This window comes from Polistes dominula, unplaced genomic scaffold (assembly GCF_049000335.1).
Source record: "Polistes dominula isolate Pdom_NZ unplaced genomic scaffold, Pdom_raw_medaka contig_84, whole genome shotgun sequence".
In the NCBI taxonomy this organism is placed as follows: domain Eukaryota; kingdom Metazoa; phylum Arthropoda; class Insecta; order Hymenoptera; family Vespidae; genus Polistes; species Polistes dominula.
The window spans coordinates 422,043-437,238 of NW_028300944.1; the positions used below are offsets into that span (position 1 = coordinate 422,043).

General features: G+C 27.2%; 1 protein-coding gene across 4 annotated transcripts in view; it reads right to left on the reverse strand.

Moving 5' to 3' along the window:
- LOC107071566 (ADP-ribosylarginine hydrolase CG3568) overlaps positions 1 to 15,196 on the reverse strand; it is a 58,225-nt gene that overhangs the window by 2,271 nt on the left and 40,758 nt on the right. The window contains exons 2-10 of one of the 4 annotated variants that reach the window (XM_015330668.2): positions 7,745 to 8,017; positions 6,398 to 6,661; positions 5,650 to 5,819; positions 5,216 to 5,287; positions 3,807 to 4,093; positions 2,643 to 2,804; positions 2,462 to 2,572; positions 2,013 to 2,197; positions 1,112 to 1,250 (exon numbers count right to left, since the gene is read on the reverse strand). In XM_015330668.2, coding sequence (XP_015186154.1) covers positions 2,013 to 2,197; positions 2,462 to 2,572; positions 2,643 to 2,804; positions 3,807 to 4,093; positions 5,216 to 5,287; positions 5,650 to 5,819; positions 6,398 to 6,661; positions 7,745 to 8,017 — 1,524 coding nt within the window. In that variant the 3' untranslated portion in view covers positions 1,112 to 1,250. Of the gene's footprint in view, positions 1 to 71; positions 395 to 726; positions 1,251 to 2,012; positions 2,209 to 2,461; positions 2,573 to 2,642; positions 2,805 to 3,806; positions 4,094 to 5,215; positions 5,288 to 5,649; positions 5,820 to 6,397; positions 6,662 to 7,744; positions 8,018 to 15,196 lie in introns of those variants that run through there. The other 3 variants (XM_089171753.1, XM_015330669.2, XM_015330667.2) reach the window with 3 other exon arrangements.

Here is a 15,196-nt window from a genome sequence, read left to right on the forward strand (position 1 = left end):
AAACAAACCAAAATTTTATTCGATTATTTTTATTTATTTATATATATTTGTTTTTTGTTTAATTATTATACCGTGTTCCTTTTCATTTTCGGGATTACGTTGTTCGGACGGTAAGGGTGATGCAAATTTTCTCAATGGCGTCCACTTTGTTGCTTCGATTTTATTATCTTCCTCTCTTTTTCTCGGACTTATTTGTTCCATAGTTTTTTGAGAATTATCTTCCATTTGCATTTTTTTCTCAGAATTCATTCGTGGCGTTGGAAATGGTGACGGATTTTTTGCAAAAGTTATCCACCTAGTTGCCGCATTTTTCGTAATTTCGTACGAATTTGTAAATTTGGCAAACGTTGACGTATCACCGCGAAATCTCACGCTATTTATTTGCGGTATCCATCTAGAAAATAATTATTTATAATTATAAATAAAATGTTAATAACTTTTGTTTGAAACATTTGTTTAAATAAAGCAGATATCAAAAGTTATAACAATTTTAGGATAAGTCAAATACGTCGATACAAATGTTGCCTATCGTTAGGGGTTTACGCTCAAGTTGGTTCGGATATTTCAACGATAGATGGCTCTGAACAAACTTGACGATAAATCAATAATTCGGAAGATAATGACTCTACCATTAGATCAATTTTTATTATTTTATATAAACCTGTTAAGAATATTGCATATATATATATATATATATATATATAAATAAAATAATGATAAAACAACCTTGAAGCAATTCTGATATCACCGCAATCGGTGTGTCTTCGTTCCTCGGTAAATTTTTCTTTCTTAAATGTTGGTACGTCAGTACTACGACTACGAGCTGCTACCTGTTTGCCATAAAATTTATTTTTCTCTGCAATTTCCCTTTCATTTTGTGGGTTACTTTTACGATCATCCTCATTGTGAGTTATCTTAGCGGAAGAAGTTTGTTGCCATTTTATCGAATCGTTGTTTTTAGGACTTGACGATGAATTATCATAGCGTCGTTTGTCTTCATCCTTCGTAGAAACTTGTGATTGTGAAGTTTTTTTAAAACTCGTTTGACCACGTGATATATTCTTTGCCAATGGTATCCATCTTGAGGTATCCAATTTGGTTGTATCTGTCACGTCGGTATGCCTTCTACCTTCTATTCTTCTTTCGGTATATTTTTTTAAACAATCGACATCTGCACTACGACTTCTTTGACTTCGCGGTGATCGAGATGGTCTTCGTTGACCACTGCTGCCCATCGGGCCAGCCCTTTCCTTTAAAATTTCAATCATTTTTTTAAATTTTCAAACAAAAGTTTCGTCCTTTTTTTATTTGTTTTTTTTTTTATTGCAGTGAACATTTCATTTGAAAATGAATGAGATTAATAAATTTAAATTTGTATCATTATTCTTAAAAATGTGCGCCTGTAGGTATGCAACCCTCCAGACACACTTGAAAATGTTGCTTGCGAGCGCCACCTGTTGGGACGTAATTTTTCTTAAGTACAAACTGTTTATACACGCATGTATTACGGGTTGCCTATCTTTCGGGCAGGAAAAAAATTCCGTTCCAACAGGTGGCGCTTGCAAGCAACATTTTCAAGTGTGTCTGGAGGGTTGCATTCATACAGGCGCGCATTTTTATTAAGTATTGAAGAAATAATTACAAGAAAAATAAAAATAATAATAAAATAATATTTTGTATGGTTTCACTTCTAACTCTTGTGATTTGCACATATATTTTTTGTTGATTACTTTCAAAAGGAAATTTGACAAAAAAGAAAAAGAAAATAAATCGATGCTTTATGTTGTTTCAAAAGAAAAGTTTAAACATTTATCAGAATAATTTAAAACATAAATTGTTATAAATAATAAATTGTCATTCGTAAAAGTTTTTCTTCCTTTTTCTTTTATTCTGAAATGGTACGTAAAAAGTATTTGTCTTGTTACAAAACTCTGAGTTAAAACTTTTCAAATCCATTTTCTTGTTCTACGTGAAAAGAAAGTTCGTATGAAAGAATAAAATTGAGTTGTTACCTAAGTAAGATGAAGTCTAGCGTAATCGGATATGTGCAAAATTCCATGTTCGGCTGATGCCACGTGCAAACTAGCACCGCAAGTTCTAGGATTGATCGAAGGATTGTGTAATTCGGCAATTTGTGTGCTGTAAGCTGCCGCTGGATCACCGCTTGGTTTTAAATCAGTGCTCCAAAATTCGTTTCCTGTAAGTCGACTGCAATTAGAGATAAGATAATCGTTACTACGAAATTAATTATGTTCTTTTCTTTTTCTTTTCTTTTTTTTTTTTTTAATTGTGTTCTTAACATTTTCGTAGTTTCGATTTTTATATTTTGTTTAAATGTTAGAGTAAATCAAAAAGTATCTACATCAATTCATTATGAAATTTCTAAGTGAAGTTTCAATGAATGTACGAACTTTTTGATTAACTTTAATGAAAATAAAAATGAAATAAAGAAAGCAACAACCTGGTAATGCGTTTCCATCCCAAGCATAAGTTACGATCAATAATTTGGTTGAATCGGCAGATCGCAAAAATTTACTGTGAGGTTCTTTCAATGCAAAATGTATCTTGATATCTGTAAAAACGATTTATACAGGTTCATTGAAATGAGATTATTATAAGGTGAGATAATTAAATTAACAAACCTCCAAGATAATCGCCGTTTCCTGTATTACCACACTTTTGTGTTCTAAAGTATGCAAACATAACGTCGGTAACGAATTTTAATTTTTTATTCATCTTTCTAATTGCTATTTCAAACGTTTTTAAAAAATATATTTCTTGATCCTGTATTATTTTCCATGAACCTGTAAATAATAAAATTAAATATATATATATATTAATATATTACAGAGACTTAAAAGAAATAGGATACGAAGACTGCGAATGGAAGGATCGCCCTCAGGGATGGGAACAATGATGGGTTTTGGTATTTGCGGCAATGAACAGTTCCGAGTTCCTAATGCCAATTAATAATAATAATAATAATAATTAATATATTACACAAATATATTTTTTTAAATATATATTATATATATTTATAATATTATTATTATCTAATTAAAATATTATTAATATAATTTTGTAAATATATATATTATATAAACATATTTTAATTATCAGTGATATCAAATTATTATAAACGTATGTATATAAAAAATACGTTTCTTTTTGTTGAATTTATTTTTAAGTAATATTCAACCTAATTATTATTATTATTATTGTTATTTAAAAGTAAGTTTTAGAGTCAGACGTTGTTTGGGATCGATAAATGTATTTTACCTAATACATCTCAATTAATTTCGTGTGCATTCAACCTTGATTTTACTTGATCGTAGTTGTAACAGTAGTAGTATGGACAGGTGGAGGGGAGAGGGGATAGTTGGATATTAATTTTGTCGATATTAATTATTTCACATAGTTCGTATTACATGTAACACATGGCTAGATTGAAATCATTACGCGTTTATGGTCATTTCAAAAATCGATAATTTTATTAATCAATTTAATGTCATATAAGAAAAAAAAAACATTAAAAAAGTTTTGGAAATATGTAATGAAATCATTATAATTATATTCTTTGATCATTTTTATAATTTGTTGAAGTGAAAACTTTAAGTTAGTTCTTTGACTGGCCGCTAGATTGTCCACGTTTCTCACAAGCAAAGCCTAATTCTTAACCTCTACCCTCCATAAATTATTTTACTTCTGATACTTTGAATTTAACTCATTTTTTCGAAGATTCTTTTGGTTTTGAGAAGGTTTGATCTGTACACACATATTTTGTATTTTTTTTTTTCAATACTTACCAAGACCAAATCCAACAACGTGAAGAAAAGCAGTGGTGTTTTGTTTTTCAGCTCTTGTATTAGCTTCGAGTAATATTATTTCAACGGAAAGTAATGTTCTTTTCATGTAATTTTCTATATCAAAAACTGTCTGACTTGATAATGATAAATATCTTTTATTGTCTTTTGATTTGATACGTTTTACTGTTTCCTCGTAAAGAGGATTATAAATTTCACCGTAAAAGTTTGCCCATATTATTCGTAGACCACGTTTCTCTTGCGTAGTACCTTCAACGTTTGGACCATATCTGTATCAAATCAAAATAATACTTTTATTTTTATGTTTTATTATTTTTATATAATTTAAACAAATACATTTAACTGTATAAATTATTGTAATACTTGTATCTTGAAGATTGCATCATAAAATATTACATAAAACAATAATACAAAGCTTTTTAACATTTTGCTTTTTATTTAATGAAGTTTTTTTTGTATTTTGTATAATTTTGTTCAATTTAATTTATAGGTTAGTTTTTTTCTCGCGTTTATTTTGTATTTTTTATCGCTAATTCAAGGTTTTTTTTTATTTATAGGTTATTTAGGTCTTTAGATACTGTTAGTTTTCAATAGATGACGCCATATTGTAATTCAATTTTTTCAGGTTTTTTTTTAGAGTAATAGTTAGACATAACCTTGTCTTTATTTTTATATTTTTTCGTGGTATTATTATTCTATGTGTTGTTATAATTTACTAAATAATTTAGAGTTAAATTAAATCAACTATTTTTCAAAGTCTCTTGGCTCTGTTAGCATTTAATAGATGGCTCTGTATTACAATTCAATTTTTTCAGGTTTTTTTTCAGAGTTACGTACGGCATAACTAACTTTACTTTTTATATTTTATCGGAGTATTATTATTTTATGTGTTGTTATAATTTATTAAATAATTTAGAATGAACATAAATCAACGTTTTATCTAAGTCTTTAAGCTCTGTTAGCATTCAATAGATGGCTCTGTATTACAATTTAATTTTTTCAGGTTTTTTTTCAGAGTTACGTACGACATAATTAACTTTACTTTTTATATTTTTTCGTGGTATTACTATTTTGTGTGTTATTATAATTTACTTAATAGTTTAGAATTAAATTGAATCAACATTTTGAATCACAGTCTTTAGGTACTGTAATTTTTCGATAGATGGCGACGTTGTATTGCAATTCAACTTTTTCAGGTTTTTTTTTTTAGATTTACGTACGACACAACTAACCTTACTTTTTATATTTTTTTTTGTATTCAATTGTAATGATGGTAATTTACAATTTTTATTGATTACAATGTCATGTTCATTTATTTCATTTCATTTATTTTTTCAAATTATATTAAAAAGATAAAATAATCAAATATATTATTTCATTTTGATACTCACCCATTTTCGATAGTATTTTGCGAAGGTGTGATTAATATGTCCTGATATTCCATAACTCTTGGTCTCTCGAATCTATTGAAATAAAAAAACACATTTACCACCAAAATTGTTGATTACAAAAAAATAAAAAAGAAAAGAAAAGAAAAAAAGAATTCGAAATAAAACTGAAACGTTGATTTTGTTTTTCTTAAAAACATTTGCGGTTGAGTTGTTCAACCAAAGTTATCGTAACTTTCTTTTTTCCCTAGACAAAATGGTATAAAGGGAAAGAAATAAAAGGGGAATCGTAGGGAAAAAGAGAAAGAGAAAGAAAAGAAAAGAAAAGAAAAGAAAAGAAAAGAAAACAAGGGTCAATACCACCTTCGAGGCTAATTTTTCAAGTAGTGTACTTTCGTGATTAATTGTAGGAGTTAGGTTGTAGGACAAACACGAACCTTGCTCCCACGACACCCATAATAACGCCTCTGGGTTGGATGGAATCAGGATCTTTTGTTACAATGCCATTATTATTTCGGGAACCATCGTTTATGAATTCCGTGTGCGATGAAACAACCATCATTGAAGACAATTTGATTTCGTCGTATGACAAACATTTCGTCAACACCTGTAACAATTAATATTACATATTGTTTTCCTTCTTAAAGGGAAGGGGACATTTTTTTTAAGTGTGAGCATCTTATAAATTTTAATATATATATACAGAACCTTTTATGTATCACTTGGTGTGTCATATAAGTTTTGTATATAACATTTCAATATAATTATATAATATAATAATTATAATATAAATATTTAGGTTGCTAATATAGTTTGTGGACCACCCTATATATTAATTTTAATATATAAAATTAATTATTACATTATATTAAAATTAATTATAATGATATTAATTAATTTTATATATTATAATTTATATGTTACAAATAATATATTAATATATTATTTATTAATTAATATATATAACAAATTAAAAATTATGTATCTTTTGGTGTCATATAAATTTTCTATATAACATTTTGTTATATTATAACAAATAACTCAAATATTTAGATACTAATATAGTTTTTGGATCACCCTATATATATAGGGTTACTTTAGGGTTGTGTCAGGTCAATATAATATATTTAAATATTTAAATAATTAAATGAAATATATAATTACATAAAATGTTTGTTTACTAACCAAAGGTTCCTTTTCGTAATCGGTTCCAACACTTTCCCAACCATTAACACCAGTTTTTCCATCGATTAGTTTATAATGATCTTGAGAATCAAAGAATGTGACAGCCCTTTTTTCAAGTAATCGTTGAATAAATTGTATAAGACCCATTTCTTTGTATAATGCCCTTTCTATCGCACTGCCATATTGTCTTTTGTGTTTCAACCATCTTGCTATTAGTGGTAACATTGCTTCGTGTATCAATGGGTATGCTGAGTTTGCATTTAACTGAAAATTATTTTATTATAATATAATTATTTAATCAACAATTATAATAATAATTATTATTATTAATTATTAAAATAATGGACGACATGTTGAACAATTAAAAAATTGATTAAACCTAACCTACATTTAATTACAATTTTGGGTTTTAAGGTTTTTCGTTTCTTATTTTCACTTGAATTTAACTGAAAATTATTTTATTATAATATAATTAATTAATCAACAATTTTATTATATTTTAAAATTACAAATTGATTAAACCTAACCTACATTTAATTACAATTTTGGGTTTTAAGGTTTTTTTTATTTTTTATTTTGATTTGAATTTAATTTAAAATTATTTTGTTGTATTATAATTAATTAATCAACAATTTTAACATATTTTAAAATTACAAATTAATTAAACCTAACCTACATTTAATTACAATTTTGGGTTTTAAGGTTTTTCGTTTCTTATTTTCACTTGCATTTAACTGAAAATTATTTTATTATAATATAATTAATTAATCAACAATTTTATTATATTTTAAAATTACAAATTTATTAAACCTAACCTACATTTAATTACAATTTTGGGTTTTAAGGTTTTTTTTATTTTTTAATTTGATTGGAATTTAATTTAAAATTATTTTGTTGTAATATAATTAATTAATCAACAATTATAATAATTATAATTATTATTTATTATTAAAATAATTGACGACATATTTTAAAATTACAAATTTATTAAACCTAACCTACATTTAATTACAATTTTGGGTTTTAAGGTTTTTTTTCATTTTTTATTTTGATTGGAATTTAATTTAAAATTATTTTGTTGTAATATAATTAATTAATCAACAATTATAATAATAATTATTATTATTTATTATTAAAATAATGGACGACATATTTTAAAATTACAAATTTCATTAAACCTAACCTACATTTAATTACATTTTTGTGTTCAAGTTTTTTGTATTATTTAAAATTAATTAAAATAAATATAAAAATAATTAATAAATTTATTTATAGTACACGAGAGATAATTAAATGAAGAAGAAAACATTGTTTATTTAATTCTTTTTTTTTTTTTTAAATACTAACCTCCAATATGTCAACCTTCACACCCCTCTCTCTCAAGTCCGAACACCTTACTGTATTTATTGGAAATTTGATAGGAAAGTTTGAACTTCGTTCGATGATATCAGTTATGGTTGTTTGTGGTGGTATTGATACGTCCATGCAATTTTTAAGAAGTTCTTTGGTGTCTTCGTCAAATGGTACACCATTTGGTGCACCCAATGTATTTTCCCATGAGATTTCTGGTGGTTCTTTCGTCAATGCTTGCTGACGATTTTCCTCGACACTTCGTTGACTCTATCGAGTTTATTTATTAAATAAATAAATAATTGGCCTTTTTTTCTTCTTCTTCTTATTATTATTATTATGATTAATAATATACGTATGAATTATTTTAATAGATTATAAATAGTTTTAGTCTATTAAATGAATTTTAATTATAATAATATATTTAAATTATTTTTCTTTATATATAATCTCAAATATTTATATATATATATATATATTTTTATAGTTAACATAAAAGAATTATTTTACAAAATTTTTCTTTTCTCAAACAAACAAAAAACATAAAAAAAAAAAACTTGTTTTCCTTATTTATTTCAAATTATTATTTTTCATATAAAAAAAAAAAAAAAAACAAAAAAAATCTTCGAGCAATTTTTTTCAATCCTACGAGTAATTTCTTTTTCATTTTTATTTTTTATATTTTTATATTTTTATTTTTTTATTTTTATTTACTTATGTACTTTGAACGAAAACGTTTATTTCAATAATTCACGAGTACTTCTTTGAAAATGTTTTGAACTTTAATTACAAGTTGCCCTCTCTCTCTTTCTCTCTCTCTCTTTCTCTTTCTCTCTCTTTTCCTCTTTTTCTCTTTTTATGTTTTTTTTTTTTTTAATGGTTTTTTTTTATCTATCATCCCAGAGAATTTATTCGTAGGTTGAAAATGTAGTTTAAAATCCTACCAAGGTGGATTCCGGATTTATCGTCCTCTCTCTACGCGAATTTTCAATGATTATTATTATTATTATTATTATTATTATTATTATTATTATACACCCTGAAAACCTTTACCCTTCCCCCCTCCCTTTCTCCCTCCCACTTCACCCCCTGCAGCGTCAGATGTCGAGAGTTTTGAGATAAGAAAAGAGAGACAAGAAACTTTGCAGAGTAGGTACTTTGAGAAATACTCAAGTACCACACCTTTTAAAACTCCCATAAGAATCAAAATTAAAGTTTTTTCCCCCCCCTCGTTCTTTTTTATTCTTACATATTAAGTTTTATTTTTTTTTTTATTTTTTTTCATGCAATTGTGGTCCTTTCTAAATTTATTTTATTTTTATTTGTCTTTTCTTAAACTTCAATTATTGTTTCTACTTTTGTTTCTTATTTCGTAATGCAATATTTCATTCAACTATTTCTGCTCAAGTATTTTTATATTATTTTTATTTAAATTTATTAGATAAAATATTATTGAAAAATAATATTCTATAAATATATCTGTGAATATATATATTTATTATTTAATTTATCTAATATTTATTTATATATAAATGTGAAATATATTAATTATAATAAATAAATGCGTTGCTGTGGCTCACAATCAGTCCGATACACACGTCTTTAAGTCAATTGCGATTTAAAATTGAGATATAAACTATTCTATCTTTCAAGTTGGATGAAACTGCACACAGTGTGTAAAATTTTATGAAAATCGATTCAGTAGTTTAGGAGTCCATTGCGGACAAACAACGTGACACGTAATTTATATATTAGAAGATAAGATTTTTAATTATAGTAATTATTAATATAATATATAGTTAATTAAATATAAATTGAATTAATTATATAATTTTACATAATATTATATAATTATTAATATATAATTTTTATAATTATATATTAATTTATGGCAGTAACGTTGAGCCACCACCAAACCTCATAGTGTTAATAAAAATAAAAACAAATATTTGTAGGTATGAAAAATTGATTGAAAAATAATTCAAATAATTGTTCGATCTATTAATATTTAAAAAAAAATATTTCAATAGAAATTTTTGTTCTAATTCACACACGTAATTAACCTAATCGATACGTATCCTATCTATTTACAAAACATCGATAAAATGAAATAAGTGAAATTGTGTTAATTCGAATCAATGATTCATTCGAAACGCATCCAAGTTTCATTCTAAAATTGTTTTACTTTGATTAGAAACACGCGTCTTTCTATTATTCGAACACACCGACAATTAATTCTAGTCGAAATTTAGAGAACCGAGGTTAATCTAATGGAATATGCATGTAATTTTCTACCGAGTGGGGGCTTAATGTTTCTCATTGATTTCTACATATATATATATATATACATAGAACGTTTTATTATCCCATAGATCTTTTTTCTACTCATTTTTCAAACGAAACTTTTATTTGGTGAAAGAGAGAGAGAGAGAGAGAGAGAGAGTTACGATTTAGAGAATTCAAGATAATGTAATGGAATATGCATGTAATTTTCTACCAATGGGTAAAACCTTTTTCTCATTTGCTTTCCATAAATCAGAATTTTTATTATATTTTTTTTTTTTTTTTTTTTTAATAATCTATCGAAAAATCAAAGATTTTTATTCAAATTATTTAAACCAACATAAACACTTGCTTACATACACATTCTTATTATTTATATATTGATATATGTAAATTTATATTATATTTTGTTTCAATTTTAATGAAATTGTGTTTATTTTCTAGAATTTTTGTCAATTTAGTACACAGGTTAGTTTTTATTTTGATTATTTTTGATTTTTTATTTTGCTAATTTCAAGATTTATTATTTAGAGGCTATCTAAGTCTTTAAGTTTTGTAATTTTCCGATAGATAGCGTTGCATTGAAATTCAATTTTTTCAGGTTTTTTTTTCAGATTTATAGATGACATAACTAACCTTACTTTTTATATTTTTTTACTGTATTATTATTTGATGTATTCCATTCTAATTGTAGTATTATTTTGCATGTTATTATTTATATATTATATATTATATTTATTAAAATTGTATGTTGTTTTAAACCTTATTTAAATTCCAAGAAATGGACAGAAATGGACATTGATTTGATTTTAATGTCAATGTTGGGGATTTAATACGCCATTTTTCATAATTTTCCATTTAAGGATTTATTAATTATAGGTTATCTTAGTCTCTTAAATAAATTCTGTAAGTATTCAATAGATGGTGTTGTATTACAATTCAATTAATTCAATTTACATACGATATAACCTCACTTTTTCTATTTATTCGTTTATTTGATGTATTCCATTCTAATTGTAGTGCAAAATTATTTCTTTTCTTCTTTTCCTTAATTATAGAAATTAAATTAATCATGTAAATGGATCTCCAACGCAGCAACCTCCCCGTGGTGAGATCCGGTAACCGATATTGCTTACGGTGTCCATAGAATTTTTATGATGAAACGTAAGCACTGTCGGGCTAATGGCTGACGTTCGATGCATCAGAAAATTTTCATTTTTTCCTTTTTTTTTATTAATTAATTCTTCTAATATATACATGTATGTATTTTGTATATTAAAAACAAACATTATGCATCAATGGCATACATTTTTCTAATGCATCGAGAATTCAACAATTTTTCTAACGTACACTTTTAGGTTATTTCAATTATTTTTTTCTTTAAAAATATCATTTTGTTTATTAAATAATATAAATTGATAAATTTTGATCGTGGTATTATACATTTAATTTCATTGTTTAGCACGTAAGTACTGTTTTGTTTTTAGGTTAGGTAAATTTTAACGGTTTTAACACGTTGAACACCACGAGAATTCTTACAGAAATCTTCGTCAGGCCACGTTTGTCAAAACAAATAGTTGAGTAGTTGAACGTCAGTCACCGGTGTCTGACACGGCCTGAACTGGAAGTTCAGTGTCAGTTATTTATGAAAAACAAAATAAGAACAAATTTAAGCAACTTCACTTTAGTCATGTTTTTCTTTTATTATTATGATGTTATCTTATTTTGTACGAGAAGATGGAAGAAGAAGATTAGGAGAGGGTGGAGGATTAAAAGGGGGTGAAAATTTCAAGAATCTTCTAGCAACAAGGTAAACACAAAGCTTAGAGTAAAGAATTTCGTCAAAGTGGGTTTGGTTGCAGGCAGATGATAGAACACCTGTTCTATAAAACACTTGAGTGAAAATATTTAGTAATTTGATAGATACGTCATTTTATTTTTTTTCCAATATAGCGGACAAACTTATAGGGTCACGCAACCCCTGACGCAACCCCTGATGCAACCCTGTATTAAAAATTTTTGTTCTTTTTTTTATTTGTTTATTTTTTGTTACCCGGGAACGAACACGCACATAATTGGGTGTAAAAGAGAAAGAAACGTAAAAAAAAAAAATTATGTTGTCCAGTTATCCGAGCGAATTTCAGGAAAGGGAGGGGATGTGATAGGGGTTTAGGGGGGGAAGAGGGGGGGGTAGGGTAGGGTAAGCCCTTCGACCTTATTCAAATCCACTCCTTTTCATCAGTGTGCAGATTTTTGTTAGGATTCCTTTGAAAAGATGAAAGAGTACGTGGGACAGGGGTTGGGTTCGGTTGGGTTGGGTTTGGGGTGAAGTAAGGGGAGAGGATTTCATGGTGTAATTTACTTTGCAACGTGGTATCGCTTAGGAAAATAAAAAAAAATAAAATGACGTTATCGATCTAACCAAATGGGTTTCTTTGTATTTTTTTTCTTTTTCTTTTGTTGCTCAGATGATACTCGCATTATCTCCCACAAATTTCGTTGCTTTTTTAATAATAAATTTTTATTTTAATATTATTTTTTTTTTATTACGAGTGGTTAAATGATCGTTTAAAAATATATATTTTCATATAGAATGAAATTTGAGTCAATTGATTAGGTTTTTTTTTTAAATGAAATTTTGTTAACAAATTAAAGGACTCTGATCATTTGACCAATCATGGCACGTTAAATGTCAAGTTACCCTTCTTTGAAGATTGGTAAAGGTTAGGTGTGTACACTTATGCTTATTTGTATGGTTTCCTATCATTGGAACGAAAGTCAATGGGTTTCTAGTCCAATGTTAGTTGAGTTTTAGGTTAGAAATATTCGTCGTGGAAGATGAATTGTATTGGTTACTGAATAATCGAAAACGAGAGAGATAGAGAGAGAGGGAATGAAGTTGTTCGTTAGTTTATTTACTTGCAGTCTTTCATGCATATCTCCTAATACAACTTTAGAATTTACCGGTTTACTCGTTACGAGTCTCTCTCAAGAGAGAAAGAGAGAGAGAGAAAGAGAGAGAGACAAATATAGTTGTTATCTTTGAAAGGTTTGCTTTGTACAATTGTGATCATTATTTTCTGTTTAATCAAAAGTTCTTTCACTAACATGAGTTTATAATACACGTTGGATGATATTCATAAGTCCCATTACGAAAATGGGTCTCATGAATGCCGGGGGCACCCAATTTTGTAATAAATTATAACGACATATAAAATAATACCACGAAAAAATATAAAAAGTAACGTTAGTTTAGTCATATGAAATAATTGAATTGTAATACGGCGCCATCTATTGGAAATTTGTAGTACCTAAAGACCTACATAAACTAAATCCTTTAAATTAGCAATTAAAAATAAAAATAATCGCGATAAAACCTATCCTGTATTCTAAGTTGAACAAAATCACCCGAAATAAAACAAATTTCATTAAAATCGGTTCAGTAATTTCAAAGTTATTCGTGGACAAACATTGAAATGCTGAACTTTTATATATATATATACCTATATACATGTAAATGTGTATATATATATGTATAGATAAAGTAAGAAAGTCTCTCGTAATTCTTTTCTTGCTCCTTTGACAATAGGATCATTTAAATAAGATTTTTCTAGACAAAAGGAATGCAACAAGAAAGATGAAAAATTATTTTCCATATATGCGTTTTCTTTTTGTGGTTATGCAAAATTTTATTCTAAACCCCATATCGATATTTCTCTTTTACACTTTGAAAGATCAAAGCTAACGGTTATCACATTTTTTTTTGTTGGTTTACGTACAAACACGATGAAAAAAACAAATTTTGTTTTATGAAATATAGTGAAAAAAAAAAAAAAGAGAGGAGACGTAAAAGAATTTTATTTCAATATTGAAAAGTCATTCTCACATTTACTTTCATTGCAATAAACATGATCAATAGAAATTGCAATATGGTTGAGTATTAAAACACAATTTAGTTTATTGATAATGAGAAACAGTTCACAGTTCACGGTTTTTGCAATGTCAGTAGAATTGTTAATCAGATGACCTGTTTATTGTTACAAATTACCAAACGAGACAAAATCGTGCACGCGATGTTTAATAACGCGTTATAAAAAGAACTATAATCAGCGGAAAAATACAGCGATTAGTTTTGATTACGATAAAAACCAGTCGCTGCATTTTTCTCATATATATATATAACAATATGATTAATATTACTAATCTTCGTAAGTAGAAAAAGGGAACATCACGCGTGCGCATAACAAATGCAATTTTCTACCACAGATATATATATATATCATTTGATTCGAGATATTTCTGGCATTTATGCCGACCTAATTGCAAATGGTTTTGCATTATATAAATAAAGATGTATAAAGCGTATTCGTTTCTTGGAACGATCCTTCATTTTAATTTGACCTAAGAGAGAGGGAAGAAAACCTTTATTTACGCTAATCGAAATAATGCAACCGAAAGACACCGTTGTATGGATGGAAATATAAACGTAGGGTGCCCCTGAACAGATGCAACACCGAAAACGTTGAATGTATAGATGGAAACATACACGTAGAGTGCCCCAGGACGTATGCAACACCTTAAACCGTCAAGTGTATAGATGGAAGCATATACGTAGGGTGCCCCTGAACAGATGCAACACCTAAAACCGTTTAATGTATGGATGGAAGCATACATGTAGGGTGCCCCTAGGCATATGCAACACCTAAAACCAATGGTGTATAGGTGGATGCGTATACGTAGGGTGCCCCTGGATGGTTTCAACTACCGAATAACGTTGATGTATTGATGGAAACATACACTCAAGGCGTTACTAGGGATGGATACTCATCGAATAACGTTGATGTATGGATAGAAATACTAACACACATTCGTACACGTACACAACACTAGGAGCTTTTGGACGAATGCAATATCGGCGATGTATGGATGGAAACATACATACAGGGTGTATCTGAATTGTCGGTAAACTTTAACGTTTGAGGGTAGGTGTTGAGTTTATGTTTAAAAACAAGTAAAAATAATGTATAATGTTTTTTTTTTTAATTTTTGTTTATAATAAAACTTTGTGAGGTATGTGTATCTTATTTAGAAGTTTAATTTTTTAATTTTATGTATTGTTTTTGTTAAAGATAAGAAATACTATGGAAGAAAGATTTACTTTTGAAT